At 42.4% G+C, this 16,910-nt stretch overlaps 1 protein-coding gene across 22 annotated transcripts in view; it reads right to left on the bottom strand.

The window, feature by feature from the left end:
- The window catches only part of ANKS1B (ankyrin repeat and sterile alpha motif domain containing 1B), an 895,010-nt gene that overhangs the window by 35,622 nt on the left and 842,478 nt on the right, over positions 1 to 16,910 (bottom strand). For 10 of the 22 annotated variants that reach the window (XM_088797361.1, XM_074326202.2, XM_074326203.2 and 7 more), the window contains 2 exons: positions 5,666 to 5,677; positions 4,627 to 4,713 (listed from right to left, as the gene is read on the bottom strand). In XM_088797361.1, the coding sequence (XP_088653487.1) occupies positions 4,627 to 4,713; positions 5,666 to 5,677 (99 nt within the window). Of the gene's footprint in view, positions 1 to 4,626; positions 4,734 to 5,665; positions 5,678 to 5,725; positions 7,351 to 16,910 lie in introns of those variants that run through there. The other 12 variants (XM_074326196.2, XM_074326197.2, XM_074326191.2 and 9 more) reach the window with 10 other exon arrangements.

The raw sequence follows: 16,910 nt of genomic DNA, 5'->3' as shown, positions 1-16,910 counted from the left end.
AGCATAGGAGCACAGCGCTCTCACCGCCTGAGCCACCGGGCTGGGCTCCTAGGGCTGTCTTTTAACTGCCCGTCCAGGCTACCCGCCTCTGTGCTGCTCCATGTCCCAAAATTAGCCTCCTCTCCCATTGTTGAAATTTTCATTCCTGTGTTCCCATGGTCTAAACTAGAGGGGAGGCAGGCTAACACAAATATTCTATACTCAATTAAGAATATTTGATATTTTATCATCTCGATCGGCACTCAAATAATATGCTGTTGAATGAATGCATATTGATGGTCTGTGTAGGGAGGTATTTTTGAACAGAACTTCTGTGGTGCTAGAATGTGGTAAAGACCTGGGATCTCACCACTGAAACACTGCCATTACTCTGATGTCATCATGAGGGACAGTTCATAATTAACTCCTCATATTGCTGAGCCTCCTCATCTAAGCATGTTTTAAGGAGACTAGAGCTTTTAAAAGGCTCAAGAGAAGGAATGGGGAGGGGTTCACCTTGTCCCTTCTTTGGGATAGAAAGTTTGGCAGCTCAGTTCCCTTCAACAGGGAGAGACTGTTTTTCCACCTGTTGCCTTTCATCATGTGGAGAAACAGCTTAAAGAGGTGTCTGGCTGGCAGGTGTAGAATACGATTTTTGGTGCAGCCAATTAATGGGTTCTAAGGATGTGTGATAATGAAGTGACGGAGCCTAGAAATCAGCTTCTCCCTGCTTTCCTCTCTGGGCTCTGACAGGCAGGGATTTCTCCTCAGTCTCTGCCTCAGGCCAGGCCTTTCCTGAGAGAATGCCCCTCTGGAGAGGGGCCCCCCAAACAGAAGCAGCAGCCCTGGCCCCAGACTAACTGCAGACAACTGTAGGGTGGGGATGCAGATGAGAAAGCGTACATGTTTACGGGCTCTTAATTTGACTCCGAGATTCTCAGGAGAAGGATGTGCTATAAAAAACAAACAGGCGCTTGTGTAGGCAAATGTTCTAAATTATTTTGCGCCCCAATAAATAGCATAATCCCTGTTTGAAGTTGATATGCAAAACAAGTGAACAGAAAACTAGCTCGGGCACTGACCGTTCCTAATTTGGCTGGGTGGGAGGGCTGAGGAGGGGGTTGGAGCAACCCCCCCTCAGCCACACGCTGGATGTGGGGGTGATGTCACCTCTGGAAGATCCTGCTGACTGGAAGGTGGGTCTGTAACTACAGAGTTGTAGTCCTCTGGGCTGAATGCCATGCTACTGCTGCCTCTGGGCTATGGAGCTACGGAAAGCTGATGTGCTTTAGCTACAACATTTTAGTACCAAATCGATTCCAATTTCCACTTTTAATTCAAGATTATTTTCCACTTCTTCCTTCTTGAATCAGGATTAGTGATTCGTTTCCTAAGTTGCTAGGCAATAAATTTGAGTTTATAACTCCGAACGGAACCCTTCCCCTTGAACTCAGCCAAAGACACTTATTTATTAGAGCAAAACGAAAGAATTGCTTTGTGAGAGGGTCCATCTTTCACACAGTCTAATGAGGGCTAAGAGGAATGGAAGAGTAATTAACACATAATCAATTATCCATTGCACTTCAAACTAATTGGTGGAAAGGAGCTGTGGAGTAACAAAAAAAATGTGTTAGTCTAGGGGGTGGGAAAGTCAAGTTGTAGTTCTTCATGACCAGGTGGCTGTATGACGGCAGGGCAGTGCCTCAGGGAAGGGTCTGAGGTTTTCCCTGACTCTACCTGTCCAGTGCAGGTGGAACTACCCCTCTGCCGTACCAGGGCAGGGTTAAAGACATGCGATAGTTAGGAGAGGCCTGCTGAAGAATACAATACAGTAAAAACATCAAATATGAATGTGAAGGTGTGACTTTTGGTTGTGCCTTGTTATGCGTTTAGTCTTCAGGTAAGTCTACATGTCCCACGTCCTTCCCTTCAAATCAAAGTGGCCATCAACACACCACGTCCTTGGGGAGAAATCTCTGGTACACACTGACAGCAGGACTCTGGAATTTATATCAGTCTCCTCCTTTCCTGCTGTGGGCGTTAATTGGAGGTCGGGCTTTCCCACAGAACAAAGTGGCCTAGTAAGATGCCACTGCAGACATTGCTAGAATCTAGATGTATGAGCACAGCTCCTTCCACATCACGGCTTGAGGCTGTTCCTTCAACTATGGGTCCTCCATGACTTTTGACACCAGTCCTTGAGCCCCAGTGGTGGTAGTGTTTCTCAGCCTTTTACGGTCCACCTCCACCAGTGTGGCCTTTCTTCTCTCCTAAATACAATCTCTCTCCTTTGGCTTCTCACACAGCAACTACTAGACTATCACCCGAGCCATCCACTCTCTCCGTATCCTGTAACACGGGGGGAGATCAGCTACCCCAGGTCACTGGGATGGCGACCCTGTATATCCATCAGTGTTGAAGTAATGTTCCCAAATTCCTGAAGACTCCAGGCACATGTCACACAGTCATACAGAGGCTGGCTCCACCTGCCAGCAACATATGCTTTTGCCTTTGCTCTAGATTTTAAAACTATGCTGACGACCGTAGTGCAAGGACTTGAAAGATATGCTGACCTTTATTTAGTGTCTTTATTCACACAGAACTATCTTTTGTATATCGTTTGGTGCTTATACTTCCAAAGAGTAGTCATCTGTGAGCAGAGATCCATGGGTAAATCATGGATCTAATTAATGGCGATGAAGTGGAAGCGTCTCCTCAAGGTATAATCGAGTTCTATGGCCCTTGAGGTATCCATAAGCAAAATGCAACAGAACTGACAGAGCCCTCTCTCATTCCTCTGATCATGGGGAGTGGGTTAGAGAGGATGCTATTTATACAGACACATCCTGTTGTACCATCAGTTTCGTGGAATGACAGCCTTAAGACTCTGGGAACTTCTCAGGGCAAATACCACTCATGTAGAAATTGTCAGAATCGAAGCCTGCTAAGGTGGTTAATCTGAGAGTTGCTAAACTCATACACTGAAAATATGTTGCTATTCATGGTTTTCAAATGCAAATGGGGGTAGAAACAGTTGTTCCAGGTTAGGGAAAAAAATCCAAATGCCAAAGCCTTTCTTGAAATGTACATACAGCGATAGCAATGATATCTTCAATGAGAGTTTCATAAAGTCTTGAAACTTTTTAAATCAACTGACTCTAGTGTAAGGATAATGTAAGTTTATGCACCAGTAAATATGCTTCCAAGAAATAAAAAAAGCAAATCAATTGGGATTTTTCTGACAAGGTCTCCACAATTATAATCTGACAACAACAGCTGCCACCAAGACATTGCAGAGTTGAAACTAACAGGCATCTGACTTGGAGATGCTTTGAATGCTGTCAGCCAGCATGACTGTGCCTGGGTATCGGCATTCTGCTTGATTTTCAGAACTGTTTCCAAAACTGGGAGGGTGTTTTCCTAAGTAGATTTTGGGAGCTTGAGTACATCTGATGGCTAATGCTGTAACCTCCTTCGTTACAGAAAAAAATAAAATCAAGAAAACTTCGAATTGGTTGAGTCAGATGCTCAGATTTCTGATCCAAGGGTCACTGCCCATGAGACATCCCCCAGTATCTGAATCTAGCTGCTCTGGCCCAAAGATGTCATAGTTTAAGTTTACCTGTTCCATGACTTTCTGCTCTCTTTCTCCAAAATGGAGTGGGTCCAGGTGGGAGGTCCGGTGGGCAGTCCAGAGAACAAATGGTATTCACCAATGGGGATCGCCTCATTTCCCCTCCTTCCACACTTTATCAGTTGGAAGGATGTAGAAATAAAACACATGGACATTGCGGGGTTTTGTGAGGAGGAGCCAGTCAGCTTTGAGTTCCTGGAGAGTGCGAGTGGTCACACCCAAGCTTTCTAGTCTAGCCCCGGCATGCCATCATCTCCACCAAGAAAGGAATTCTAGGACACTGTTTAAGTAAAATGCAACCCAGCTGTCCACACTTGACCTTAGGGACTTTGTCTTCCCACTGTGAATACAAAGTCCCACCAGAGTCCCAAGAATGGCCTGGGCTTCTTTTCTGATTGCGTCTCTTCAGAAAACAATACAGTTGAAACTCTCTTCCATCTCAGTAGCTGAGAATTATTACAATTATAAAATATCAAAGTCAGAGGAGGTGTCCCTTGTGTCAAGTATTCATTGCATGTATGAAAAGAAAGGACATATATATATCTAGAGAAATGGAAAGACAAATGTTTTAGCCTTTCACCTGGTAACAGTTCCTCTGATGGAAAAATGATAACATTGCTGCATTTTCATTCTATACATAATATTTTTTTTCTGTTTTAATGTTCTGTGGAACCAGAGAAATATGCCAGATAACAAGTGGCCACAGTCTATTAGAGATGGCACCATGGACAAGTGAAAGCAAAATATGTATAAGAATCCTCGATCAAGTCCCCCAAGTAAAACGTGCCTTTCTGTATACTTGTCCGAGTGTGTGTGTGTGTGTGTGTGTGTGTGTGTGTGAGTGTGTGTGTATGTGTGTATCAGCTGTTGTGTTTGGGGAGCATGACGCTGGGGGCTAGGGAACGATTAAAACGGGGGATATTGGGCATGATGGGAAGCAAAGGATGCTGGGTCATACTCGTATACTCAGGACTGTATCTGGTGTCTAAACTACAGCGACGTGCGATACCTACCTTATTTGTTGCGTCAATAAATTTGACTCCTTTATAAGAGACTGAAAGAATAATAGTAGGGACCTTCTTCATTTGCTCTGTAGACTTCTGAAATTAAAATTAGAAAGCTGTTAGAGCAGTTGTGTTGCATGGCAACTGAAGCACATAATTTTTCCTTTTGAAAGATAAAAATGAGTTCGAGTTAAAAACCACACACACACAAACACACACACACACAAACACACACACACACACACACAAACACACACACATACCTACATACATCAAACACACACCAAACACGCTCTAATTTAAATGTATGTCTCTCTTCTCCTGGGCTTAGCTATGGTTTGGGCTTATAAAGTGTCTTGCACTTGAGGATCTAAAAAGAGCTTGTTCTGCTTCATGTGGGTGAAGGAATCCTCCTTTCCTCTGACACCAAAGGGAGAAACGAACAGCCCTGTCTCCTACTGCAATTTCAAGCGACAGTTCTTTTGACTAGAGTTAAACCATGTCAGATTTAACTCCAAGGGTGAGCTTAGCATTAACAAAATATATGCCACCATGCTTCCTTCTTTCCTAGTCACTCTCTTTCTTCAAGGCACAATGTACGTCTGCATATGTACTTAAAATAGGGATTTACAGGTCTTTGTGAATTTTTCTCGAGCCTGGCCAAAGCTGTGAAAGCTGGTAGTACATTTACAGCAGAATCACTTGTGACCCCCTAGAATATAGTACCACTCTGTAACAATTAAGCCCTCCAGGAGCAGTCTGCATTTTGAGCGACAGCAAAATGGGACAGTCCAGGTAACCTACTTTATGGTTTAGCGCTGCTCTAGTCCCTTAGGCTAAGTTCTTATGACAGACGTTCACACTGGCTTCACGTGCTTAGAATTTCCAGCTTCTCCAGTTTCATGCATCTGCAAAGTTCCTCTGTAATTTAGGATGTGCCTTTTTTGTTTAGTTTTATCATTCGTCACAGGTCACCAGCAGTCTGTTTACTTCATTTCCTACTATGGATGCCCCCTCACAATCACACTGAACATCAGGAAGAACCTACCTGACAGTTAGCCTGATGGATTTTCCAGACGAGACAAGGTGAGAACATAACAGGAAAGAAAATACATAAAAAGGTGAGTGGAAATCACTTCAATAATTCACCAACAGCATAAATTCATTAAAAAGTAAACAGAGCATAGGCATTACAGCTGTATGTAGAGGCAGTGACACTGTGAGTTTAAAATGCTGCAGGCTTTTACAGACCCGTCTCTCCTTTTCTTTTTCTGTTTTCTCTTCATTCTGTTTACTGAGTGGCAGTCTTATGACTGACACGCAAGAACCTTCCACTTTGAGTGTTCCACAACTTATGTATATTAAGGGAATTGGGAGAAAATATAAACTGTCTTGATTTCTTCATCTATATTATTCAATTTTCCATTTTTAAATTCTGACGTGACCAGAATCAAAGAAGGCTTTTAGTTGGATGGCGGGAATGAAAGTCATTGAACTCAATAATGGGAATTACACTGCATTTTTCACTTGAGCCACCGAAACCATGTTTCATGTTGTCCTGATTTTGACATGTTTTTGATAGTTACTATACCTGTTTCAAAGGTAAAGAGAATGGATTACTAAGAGTATTACCACTTAATATTTATTAAATGTTTCATACAGTAAAGAAAAAAGCAGCTCTCTTGAAGTGCTTTTTAACTAGTTTTAGAATTACCCAGACTCATGAGGGTTTTTTGTGTGTGACTGCCAAAGAGATATTATGAAATTGGAATGTAAGGTTAGGTACACTTTCATCTTTTCCATGCTTTATCCAACCAACTCTTAAAAACATGCAAGATAAATCAAAGGCAAGGCTAGAAGAAACAACACGCCGTGTGTTGATTTTAAGGCAAAGCAGTGAGCTGAATTCTGGAAAGAGAGGGCTATGGCAGGCGCAGACAGTGGTTTCGTGCACCGAATGTGCATGTGTGTGAAGAATTCTTTGCAAAGAATGACAATGGATTTCAACAAATCATCTTGCTCATCTCTTGTCATGAATACATGCTCCTGAGCAGATTTATTGGTAACATGAAACAATACATAGCTAACATAAGAGTGAAACACCAACATTTTATTTAGTATTAAGAAAAATCCCCAAAATTAAAAATTAGAAAAAGAAAACACATTTTTCACTTATTTCAGCAACGGAGTGGTTATATGAGGAAGCTCACTGAGCTTACTGTTGGAAAGACTCAGGGACTACTTCAGGAGCTGTCACATAGACCTTAAATTGCGTGTAAGTTGTAGTCGGCTGAAAGTGGCTGTCTGAAGTGCTGTGCTGAGAAGGATTCTGAGCCTGTGTCTGTGCTGGCTGGGAAAGAGGGCTGGGAGTGATGTCAGCCATGGGAGAGGGAGACGAGGAGCAGCACAAAAGCCACGCATGGCTATTCCTGGCCTGGTCTGATACAACGAACAGCTACAACACAAACGCTGACAAATGTGACAGAGATATGAACAGTGTCTCCAGAGAACTCAGCTGGGAGAGTCTCATTTTGCATGAGAGGGTGAGGCAAATCTTCATTCATTCATTCATTCATTCACTCATTCATTCATTTATTCATTCAACAAACACTGATTGCCTGCCATAGGTGATTGAGCTGGCTCTTCAAGGATGATTAGGAATTTCCCAGGTGGCCAAAAGAGGGCAGAAGAGGCTGTTGTAGCAGCAGAATCGCCATATACATCCTCACATGCCTGGAAATAAGAAATAACGTAGTGGATTTGGGTAACTGGCGGGAGAGGGGGCTGATACAGTAGGTTTGGAAGATTGTGACTTACTCTGCTAGGATCCACTGGCAGCTTTTAAGTAGGGAGTGACACAATCAAATCTGTGTTGCAGAGATGGACCTGGTGGTTGGATGGCTGGACTAGCCAGAGGCTAATTGCAGGGAGGCAGGGAGCTGTGGTGCAAATTCAAACAAGAGTCTAACTAAGCACCTGAGCTGAAGTAGAGTCACGGGGGAATAAGCGAGGGAGCCACGATTCTGAGGAGGAAGGATCCAGAGGATGTGCTAACTGATCCACCATAGAAGACGAGTGAGCAGGAGAATGTCACAGACAAAGAGGCCATTAACTGGAAGGGGACATGGTTTTGCATGAAATCCTTTTGAATGTGCTCAGTTTGATAATCAGGTGGAGATGTCCAGGAGAAAATTAGAAGTAAGAATCAGATCTGCAAATCCATCCATATGGAGGGAGGCTGGGGAGACGGGAGCAGAGGAGGTGGCTCAGGCGTGAATCAGAAGAGGGCTAAGAACCACCCCTCAGGGAAGCAGGTTAATACTGAGGGCTGGGGCAGAAAGGAGTCAACGAGGCAACCTGAGACAGAGTTGGAAGAAGCCCGAGAGCAGTATCACAGAGTCAAGCAGATTCCTTAGAAGGTGGGGGCAGTGCCCGATGCCACGAGGACTAAAAAGACCTAAAACCCTGTGCCTAGCGCAGTGGCTGGCACACAGAGGAATGGCTACTTTTGCTGGGTTTCCTGGGTGAAATCTCTGGCGTTAGCAAGTAGAAACGTTTGTAAGTGCTGATCTGATTAAGAGCAGCTTCATGAGGATGGTGGCAGCAGACAAGAAAAGAACGCGGTGCACTGTGCCACCAGTGCCCGGGAAAAGGAGTGGAGCGCTGGAACAGATAGCTCAGGACACGTGCTCTGAGGCTGAAATGAAGGCATCAGCCGTGGTTTCTGTCCTGACACAAAGATTCCACATCATATACCCAGCCAGGAAAGAAAAAGGGGGGTCATTTCTTTTTCTTCCGTGGGTGCCAAGAATCCCCGCTTTCCTCCCTGGAGGCAGCACTGGGGTGCCCCTGACACAGGCTGTGGACAGGCCTCTGTGAATGGCAGTGTTGGGGGTGGTCATGCAGTGTGATCTGGCACCTCATACGGACATTGCTGCTCGAGTTCCAGAGCACGCACTGCCAGGCAACACTGGTTTCCATGACCTACCTGCAGCTTTGCTGGAGAGCTAATACTCCCAGATGCGTATGTTCGAAACTCAAGCCTTATTTGTTTGTGGAAACCAAACTCTCCTCTTCAAGCCCATATCCCCAGGAGGACGCTCAGGGCAAACCTTATGTTATGGTTCTCTCTTGTTTCTACTTGCTTTTTCCTATGCCATATTCTTTGTGGAGTTTCCGAGGTTTCCCAGAGTCCTCAAATTCCCTCCCCTCAGTGACAGCTTTATAGGGGACTCATTTGTAATGAGGATCTCCGGATACTAGGCAGCTGAATACTCCTGGGTAGTGCCCCCCAATTCACCTAACCTACAGCATCTTGTTCTCCTGCTAAAAGTACCATGGCGCTAGTCAATGGTATTTTGTTCACAATTTCCCAAATTAAGATGATCAGCCTTTCATTATTCCAAGAGAAACAATATTTAGTTAGATAGAGATGTTATATTTCTGAAACCTAACTAAAAAGCAATTTTTGAATCTTAAATTTAAAGCCAGCCTTACATGTAGCACTTGGGTTTGTATTGTCTGTAAGCGTTACACAGAACAGGGGTCATAATTTCACCTCTGGAGGTGGATGCGTGGACTATTGTTCTCAATAGGGAAAGCAATTAAACACTTTTAGAGTGTTTTTGTTTTTTTTTAAAGAGGGATTTTTGGACTCGCCAAGTAAAGAACTCACCATCTTTTTTCTTTTCCTTTTCAATTCTAAATCATGAACTGCATGGAATCTTGCATCAAGTCAGAAATCACCACCGATGCTTTTATTTTAGCCGTAAAGCATGTCCTGAAATAAATCGTTTCTCATTTTCTAATGCAGAATCAGCAGTATGAGAATATCCTTTTGAGAATGCAGGGGTGATCTCAGCCCGTGACGTTCACAAATGTGAATGAGAGCAAAGAGGCTTACGACTGGGAGTGCTCAACTCTAAGCTGCAATGTTGGGTTTGATGTTTACGTTCCTAGTAAGAATCATGTGTGCCCCATAATCTGCACAGAGGGAACAGTGAGGCCGTCAGTGAGGACGATACCCTGACCATTCCCCGGGCAGACCAGGGAATAGATTTCCAGATGGTCTTCTGCCATCCAACGTATAGTATATTTTTAACCTACACATGGCTACCCTGAGAACGCTTTCTCGTTAGATAGTCAGTGCTGAGTCATAACTATTAATTTTGCCATGTAATATTTCCCTTAGTTTCAAAGTTTAATTATTATATTCAGTTTCAGCAATTAAATTATAATAGGATCCAACAATTATGTTTGGTAGCCCTAAGTGACTTTCAAATGATTAAAAAAAAATACACAAAGCAAGCATTATCATGGTGATTTTGTATGCAGCGAAATTAGCTGTCTTGGGGTTATAAGAGATAAAAAACAGACCACAAATCAGCAATTTGAAATGAACTCTTACCCATCGAGAACTCAGTTTAAATGTCACTTTCTGGGGAGATCCTTGTCTGGCCTCCCTGCCTGACGGGATGGCTTTCCTCTTGTTCCCTGCCCCCACCCCATGACCTCCGGCCTGGATCTCGGGGTTGTCTGTTTCCCTCATTATACAGGAATTGAGGATGGTCCATACCTTTCTTGATTTGCCTCCCCCATAATGACTAGTACCTGGTCTTAGGTTGCGCCCTATGAAATTGCCATTTTTAAGGGTCAAAATGGCTAACTCTGAGCGATTTCATAGGATTCAATCGAACAGCTGCTGAAATCCATGACTGTTAAATGAATGAGCAAATGATCTCAAGTGTGTGGTAATGAGCACGAAGCCAGCTTTCTAACGAAGAACCACAGTGCCAGCCTCTCAACACACAGAGAGCTCAGCAAACAGTTCAGAGAGCACCAGTGCCCAGAGGAAGGCATGGAGGCTTTGGAAGAACTTGGAAGAGAACCACAGATATGATTAGAGATAAACCAAGAGATTCCTATGAGGTGGTGTGGGGACCGAGCCAGGAGTGCAGTTTCCAGGCTCTCGGCCTCACGTGGAAAGGTGCTGGCTTAGGTAGTAAATAGCCATCAACTGTGATTGGATGGCCATCAGCTGTGGCTAATTGGCTGTCAACTGTAACCAGTGAGCCATTGGCCACTAATATAACTGCTGTGGCTATGCTAACAGAAAATGGGGGCTAGCAAGAAGATGGGGGCTGGCAAGCGCGGACTGCTGTTAGGACGGTGGGTTGTGGACAGTGTGGCTCCTGCTTCTTGTGTCTCCAACCCAGCCGCCAGCGAGAATATAGTGGTATGACACCCCTACCTATGGCTCTGTGGGTGTTCCTTTTTGGCCTAGCCACATCCTGCGTTCTTATGTGGGGCGTGGGACCAGAGACCCCGCAGGTCGCCTTGCACAACAGGTGGCAAAAGCTTCATAAATCTTGGGATTTTTCAGCCTCAAGGAAGAGAAGGGTTAGATCTTCATTTTGACAACAGGACTTCAGCTTACATTGCAAGCATGGAGATGAGAAGGAAAGACTTCTTGAGAAGGCAGAATGATTACTAGGGGCAGCTGAAACGTTCCTCCAGGCATCTTTAAAAATAGTTTGGATTTTCATCTGTCACTAATGACTTAGGGGTGTCTCATTTGGCTGGGAAATAGGCTAAATGACCTCTCAAGGGGTTTTCTGGTCACAGAAACTCTGACACAAAGCCTGGGTGAACACAGAGCCTAAGACCATATGACAAAAACAGACAGTGGGCAAGTGGCCACTCAAAGTAGTCCTCCGGCAGAAGACACAGCTGTTGTACCGCCAGTGTCCCTCACACCCTGGCTGAATCCGGTACAGCGCAAAGTGATGTCCTCTATCTCTATTCCTGGAGCCCCAGCGGGTTACCAGGTATCGAGGCAGAATGATTCTACCAGAGCAGCCTATCTACACAGCAGCCTTACTGGACTGCCCAGAGGCCTGAGGCAGTGGTCCCCAAACTTTCCAGGGCATTTGAATCACATGGGGGGCCTGGTAAATAACTCACTATTGGGCTCCACCCCTTGAGTTTCTGATTCAGTAAATGCTATGGACTGAATATCTGTATCTCACCTAAACCAGTATGTATGTTGAATTCTAACACCCAATGGGATGGTATTAGGAGGTGGGGCCTTTGGGAGGTGATTACATCATGATGGTGGAGCCCACATAAATGGGATTAGTATGCTTATAAAAGAGGCCTGAGAGACCTCCCTTATCCCACCTGCCATTGGAGGGCACAGGTGAAAAGATAGCTGTCTATGAACCAGGAAAAGTGTCTCACCAGACACTGAAGCTGCCAGTGCTTTGATCTTGGACTTCTCAGCTTCCAGAACTGTGAGAAATACATTTCTCCCAGTATATGGCACTTTTGTTACAGCAGCCTGAACGGACTAACACTGTAATTCTGAGGTAAGGCCTAATACTTTGCATTTCTAACAAATTTCCAGAAGCGGCTGCTGCTGCTCGTCCGGGAACCACACTCTGAGAACTTCTGCTCTAAAAATGCAGTTGATCAGTTTGAAAGTCACTGTCGGAACCGCTCTCTGCTGCTATCATGTAAACTCAGTTGTACTGCGTCCTAAATTAATTCAGAGAGAAGGTAATTTATCAAAACACACTATTCTCCACTTGACAAATGATTTCCCCAAATTTTTAGCACTTAACTGCAACTCTTGGTCTTCAGAGCAATTAACAAGAATTATTGAATTCTCCCATGATCGCTCAGGGACTGCGAAAGTATAAAACATTCTTCATATAAAACAAAGAGTTCAGGTTATAAAGACAGATTTTCCAGAGTTACGTCTGGAATAGATGTTATCACATACAGATGATAAGCCCAGGGGTCAGGCTGAAGATGTGTGGTTTCTCATAAACGTTCCCCAGCTCTCCCTCAACTACCAGGTTTCCCCGAAAATAAGACCTGGTCTTATATTAAATTTTGCTCCAAAAGATGCATTAGGGCTTATGTTCAGGGCATGTCATCCTGAAAAATCAGGCTAGGAGTTATTTTCCGGTTAGGACTTATTTTCTGGTTAGGTCTTATTTTCAGAGAAACACAGTAGGAGCACATCCAAGGTATTAAGTATATGCCCTTGAGAGATGTGACAAGCAAATGTCAACTGGTTTTGGTGTACTGGAAGAAGCTTTTTGGAAGGCAATTTGGCAATTCTTACTCATTTTCAAGTTGTGTATACATACCCTTTGACCCAGCCATCTATATTTAGTGGCTTATTCTAAGGAAATAATCAGACCAGTTTAAAAGATTTAGATATAGGGTTGTTACCCTTAGTATTGGTTATAATTTGAAAAAAAACTGGAGATGGCCAAATGACCAACAAGGGTAAGTAGTTACGTTTGGTTCAGTTTTGAATTGGAATATTGATCAACCAACACAGATAAATATTGGGGCTATTTATTAAAATGAAAATATTTCACATTATTGTGTTTAAAAATAGATTACAAAACAGTAGGCACAGAATATTTCCATTTTTATTTCATTTTATAGAAAAGTGATGCCTATGAATGCACAAATAATCAGCCTGGAGAATTATATACGAACAAGGTGTTAACAGAGAGGTGTTTATCACATCTGGATGGTAAAAGTACAGTGGTTTTTATTTCTCCTTTCTGTACCTGTTGAAAATTTTAATGATCTTTTAAGTTAAAAAAGCCACCTGTAAACATGTGAAAAAACACACTGACTTTTTCAGTCCATCACTTGTACCGTGTTTCCCCGAAAATAAAACCTAGCCAGACTATCAGCTCTAATGAGTCTTTTGGAGCAAAAATTAATACAAGACCCGGTTTTATTTTACTATTAGACCAGATATAATAATATAATATAATATAATATAATATAATATAATATAATATAATATAATATAATATAATATAATATAATATAATATAATATAACTATAATATAATATAATACCGGGTCTTAAGTTTTGCTCCAAAAGATGCAGTAGAGCTGATGGTCCGGCTCGGTCTTATTTTCAGGGAAACACAGTAAGTACAACTTCAGAGCGTGTGTGGGTGTGCGTCCATCTTTAACTTATCAGGGGGCTCACTGATAAGCTCCTTCCTGTAGGGGGCACTGTCGTGCAGTAAGAGCACAGGAGGGTACAGCTTGGCTTCCTGTTTAAGCTCCACCCCTTTGGAGCTGTGTGGTTAGGTATTTAACCTCTCTATGTCTTAGTTACTTCCCCTATAAAATGGGTATGTTAATACAGCATCTACTTTGTAGAGTTGTTGTGGGGACTACATAATTCAGGGCCTAGCATGTAGTGAACAGCAACAGATTTTAACGATTCCTGTTATTCTGAGGATGAGCACTTTTACTTAGCTTTCCAAAACACAGCCTCCCACTGGCAAAAGAGTGCAGAAGCAAAATCAAAGTCTGTGAGCATAACTGAATAATCTCTGGGCTGGCAGTGAAATGGTGTTTGCAATAATGAACATTCAGCAGAGTAACATATCTGGACCAATGACAGCTGACTCAACACATTTAGAAAGAGCTTAAGACAAGTGGGAGCTAAAAACAGAAGAGGGTAATATATTGGAGAAAAGCGAGTCACAAGAGCAATAAAAACAAAAATAAAAAATTAAGACAACTGAGGTATGAAGAAGATGGAATAAGATAGTTGGAACTGTTTAGTCTTCTGTTGGATAGACCCCTAGGAAAATAGTCACAAAGCAAAAAGTGCACATGGACACAGCTCAGCAATGAGGAGTTAGAAATCTGGTTGTTTCTTTGTGTGTAGTACTATTTTAAATACACACACACACACACACACACACACACGAGCTTAGATCTCTATTTACCTGGCTTGCTTAGTACTTGGGAGAGACTGAAAGATAAAATACTTGATTCTTCTGTGAAACTTGGGCAACAGAGACTTTAAAAAAACCAATTGTTTGTAAGTTTTTCCCAGCCTGGTTCCTGAGAAGCAGTCCCTAAATTATTTCTGAAAATGACAATTCCTCATAGAAGGGATCTGCATAAGGACTGAAGAACTAAACACGACTTTAGTTGGAATCTTTTCTAAGGAAAGAGGCTTCTTAATTTAACATTTCCATCTAATTCTAAACGAACTTTTTTCAAGCTTTCCAATCCATCCTCCACCATTAATTTGTTTTCTTGTAAGCACAGAAAAAAAAAAGCATCACACTTCAATCAAGGCACAATTATTTGGAAAATTCAACTTTAGAATTGCTTCCAGATCGGAAGTTCAAAAATCACACAAGTTAAGGAGAACAGACTCAACAACAAGTCTGAACTACGCTAAAACTTTAAGCCCTTTGGGAAATGAAGGTTCTAAAACCTAAATACACCGAAAGATTTGCTTATTCTTGACTTCAAGATAATTTTTAAATACTTCCTTTCTTACATCAGGAAGGCAGATATCTACCTTATTGTAGTTGAACTCAGATATTTTTTTTCTTTCTTTTAAGAGAAATTTCCTTGAGCACAAACACGTGTGACCAATACTAACCATTAACTATGGAATCAGACAAAGTCAGATTTCAGAGAGTATTAAATTGAATATAATGGCACACCTCTTTCAGTAGCAGATGTTTCCTAATGGTGTATTTAATAAGGAAAGTAACAGTGTTGTATATTAGTGACAATTATACCCTGGGGCAAAATTCAGGAGGGGAGGCTGGGGTATGTGGATGTCTAAGGAGGCACAAGAGAATAGCACAACCTCATCTGGCCAGAGCAAATCCCTCATCTCACCAAACACTGTATGTGTTAGAATCTTTGAAGTGGGAGCTATTCATACCAAAGAGAATGCTGACAGGCCAAAGCAACAAATGTATTGTTTTGGAAAGTTCAGTCCTGTTGACACATTATTTAAAAGAGGCAACTCTCAGTGGATTTAGGAACAAATTACCACCCTCAAGAATACATACGCCATCTATGTACAGTTTCCATTTCCTCTCCCTTCTCTTACAGTGTTCAGAGAAAACCTGGGTAATGACTGGGGTACTGGCATTATAGCTGGAGAAAAACAAATGAAATAATCCAAAGTGAATATCCATCAATTTACCTGTTTTTCAAACATTTGGAGGAAGAGGTCAACACATTTTGAGACTATACTGAACTAGACCCCTTACAGGCATTAGTTCATTGAACCCTCACGCGTACCTTATGAGGTAGCTATAATACAGCAGGCCCTGGGGATACCATATATTCTTTATATGGTTCCTTCCCTGTAAGGGGCATGGGCATCAGTAACCAGGTGTTTATGCAGGCTCGGGGCCCAACCACCATAATAAAGCAAGTACTAATCTTTTTGCTGGTGGAGGGTCTTCCCTTCAATTTGCAAAAAAAAAAAAAAAAAAAAAAAAAATGCAACATCTGTCAAGCACAATAAAACAACGTGCAGAAAAACGACATATGCCTGTACAGTGTGAGGTGAGGTGTGACAGAGGGAAGGCTCTGTGTTCTGCGGAACACGTTGGGGGCGTAGTATTCAGGATCTCAGAGCTAATGCTTCCCCTTGGGAATCCTTCCAGAAATGAAGGCTCTGTGTCTGAGCACTGGGTTAGCTGGAAAAACCAACCAGTAACATAAAAGGCAACACTGAACAAATATGTTTAGATTAAATAGATACCTTTACAATCCCTCACACATTACTACTATGTGCTTTTAGATTTTAATTTGAAATAGAAATGTCTCCAAAGCTGTCATGGTAAAGGAGATAAGCATCCAAGTTGTACTACTAAGGAGAAAAGTAATTAATAGACATCATTCTTCCTAAAAGTGTGCCCCAATATGAAGGCATATTCAATCTCTTAGGCTTCTATTAAGGAAAACTCTAAAAGATAAGGCAAAAATTGCAATTTTACTTAAAAATTATCAGGGTTTAATGCAACTTCACGTTGATTCTTCTTCACTAAACACAACTCAAGATAATTTTCAGAGAGACATTATTTAGGGTTTGGACCAGAGGGAAAAAAACCTAAAGAGGAAACCCTGCATCCAAATATTTATAGCAGTTCTATTCACAATTGCTAAAACTAAGATGGCCTTTAATAAGTTAATGGATAAACAAGCTGTAGTACATCCATACAATGCAATATTATTCAGTGATAAAAAGAAATGAGCTGTCAAGCCACAAAAGACATGGAGGAACCTTAAATACACATTGCTAAGTGAAAGAAGCCAGTCTGAAAAGGGTGCATACTATATGATTCCACTACAGGACATTGTGGAAAAGGCAAAAACTGCAGAGATAGTAAAAAGGTCAGTGGCTGCCAGGGGTAAGGGGGCAGGGAAGAGGGGAGGTGAAGCGGTGGAGCACAGGGGATTTTTAGGGCATGACAACT

This window comes from Rhinolophus sinicus, chromosome 1 (assembly GCF_057876585.1).
Source record: "Rhinolophus sinicus isolate RSI-liver-muscle chromosome 1, RSI-T2T, whole genome shotgun sequence".
In the NCBI taxonomy this organism is placed as follows: domain Eukaryota; kingdom Metazoa; phylum Chordata; class Mammalia; order Chiroptera; family Rhinolophidae; genus Rhinolophus; species Rhinolophus sinicus.
Note: the sequence above shows the minus strand (reverse complement) of the source record. Positions and strands in the feature narration are given on the sequence as shown.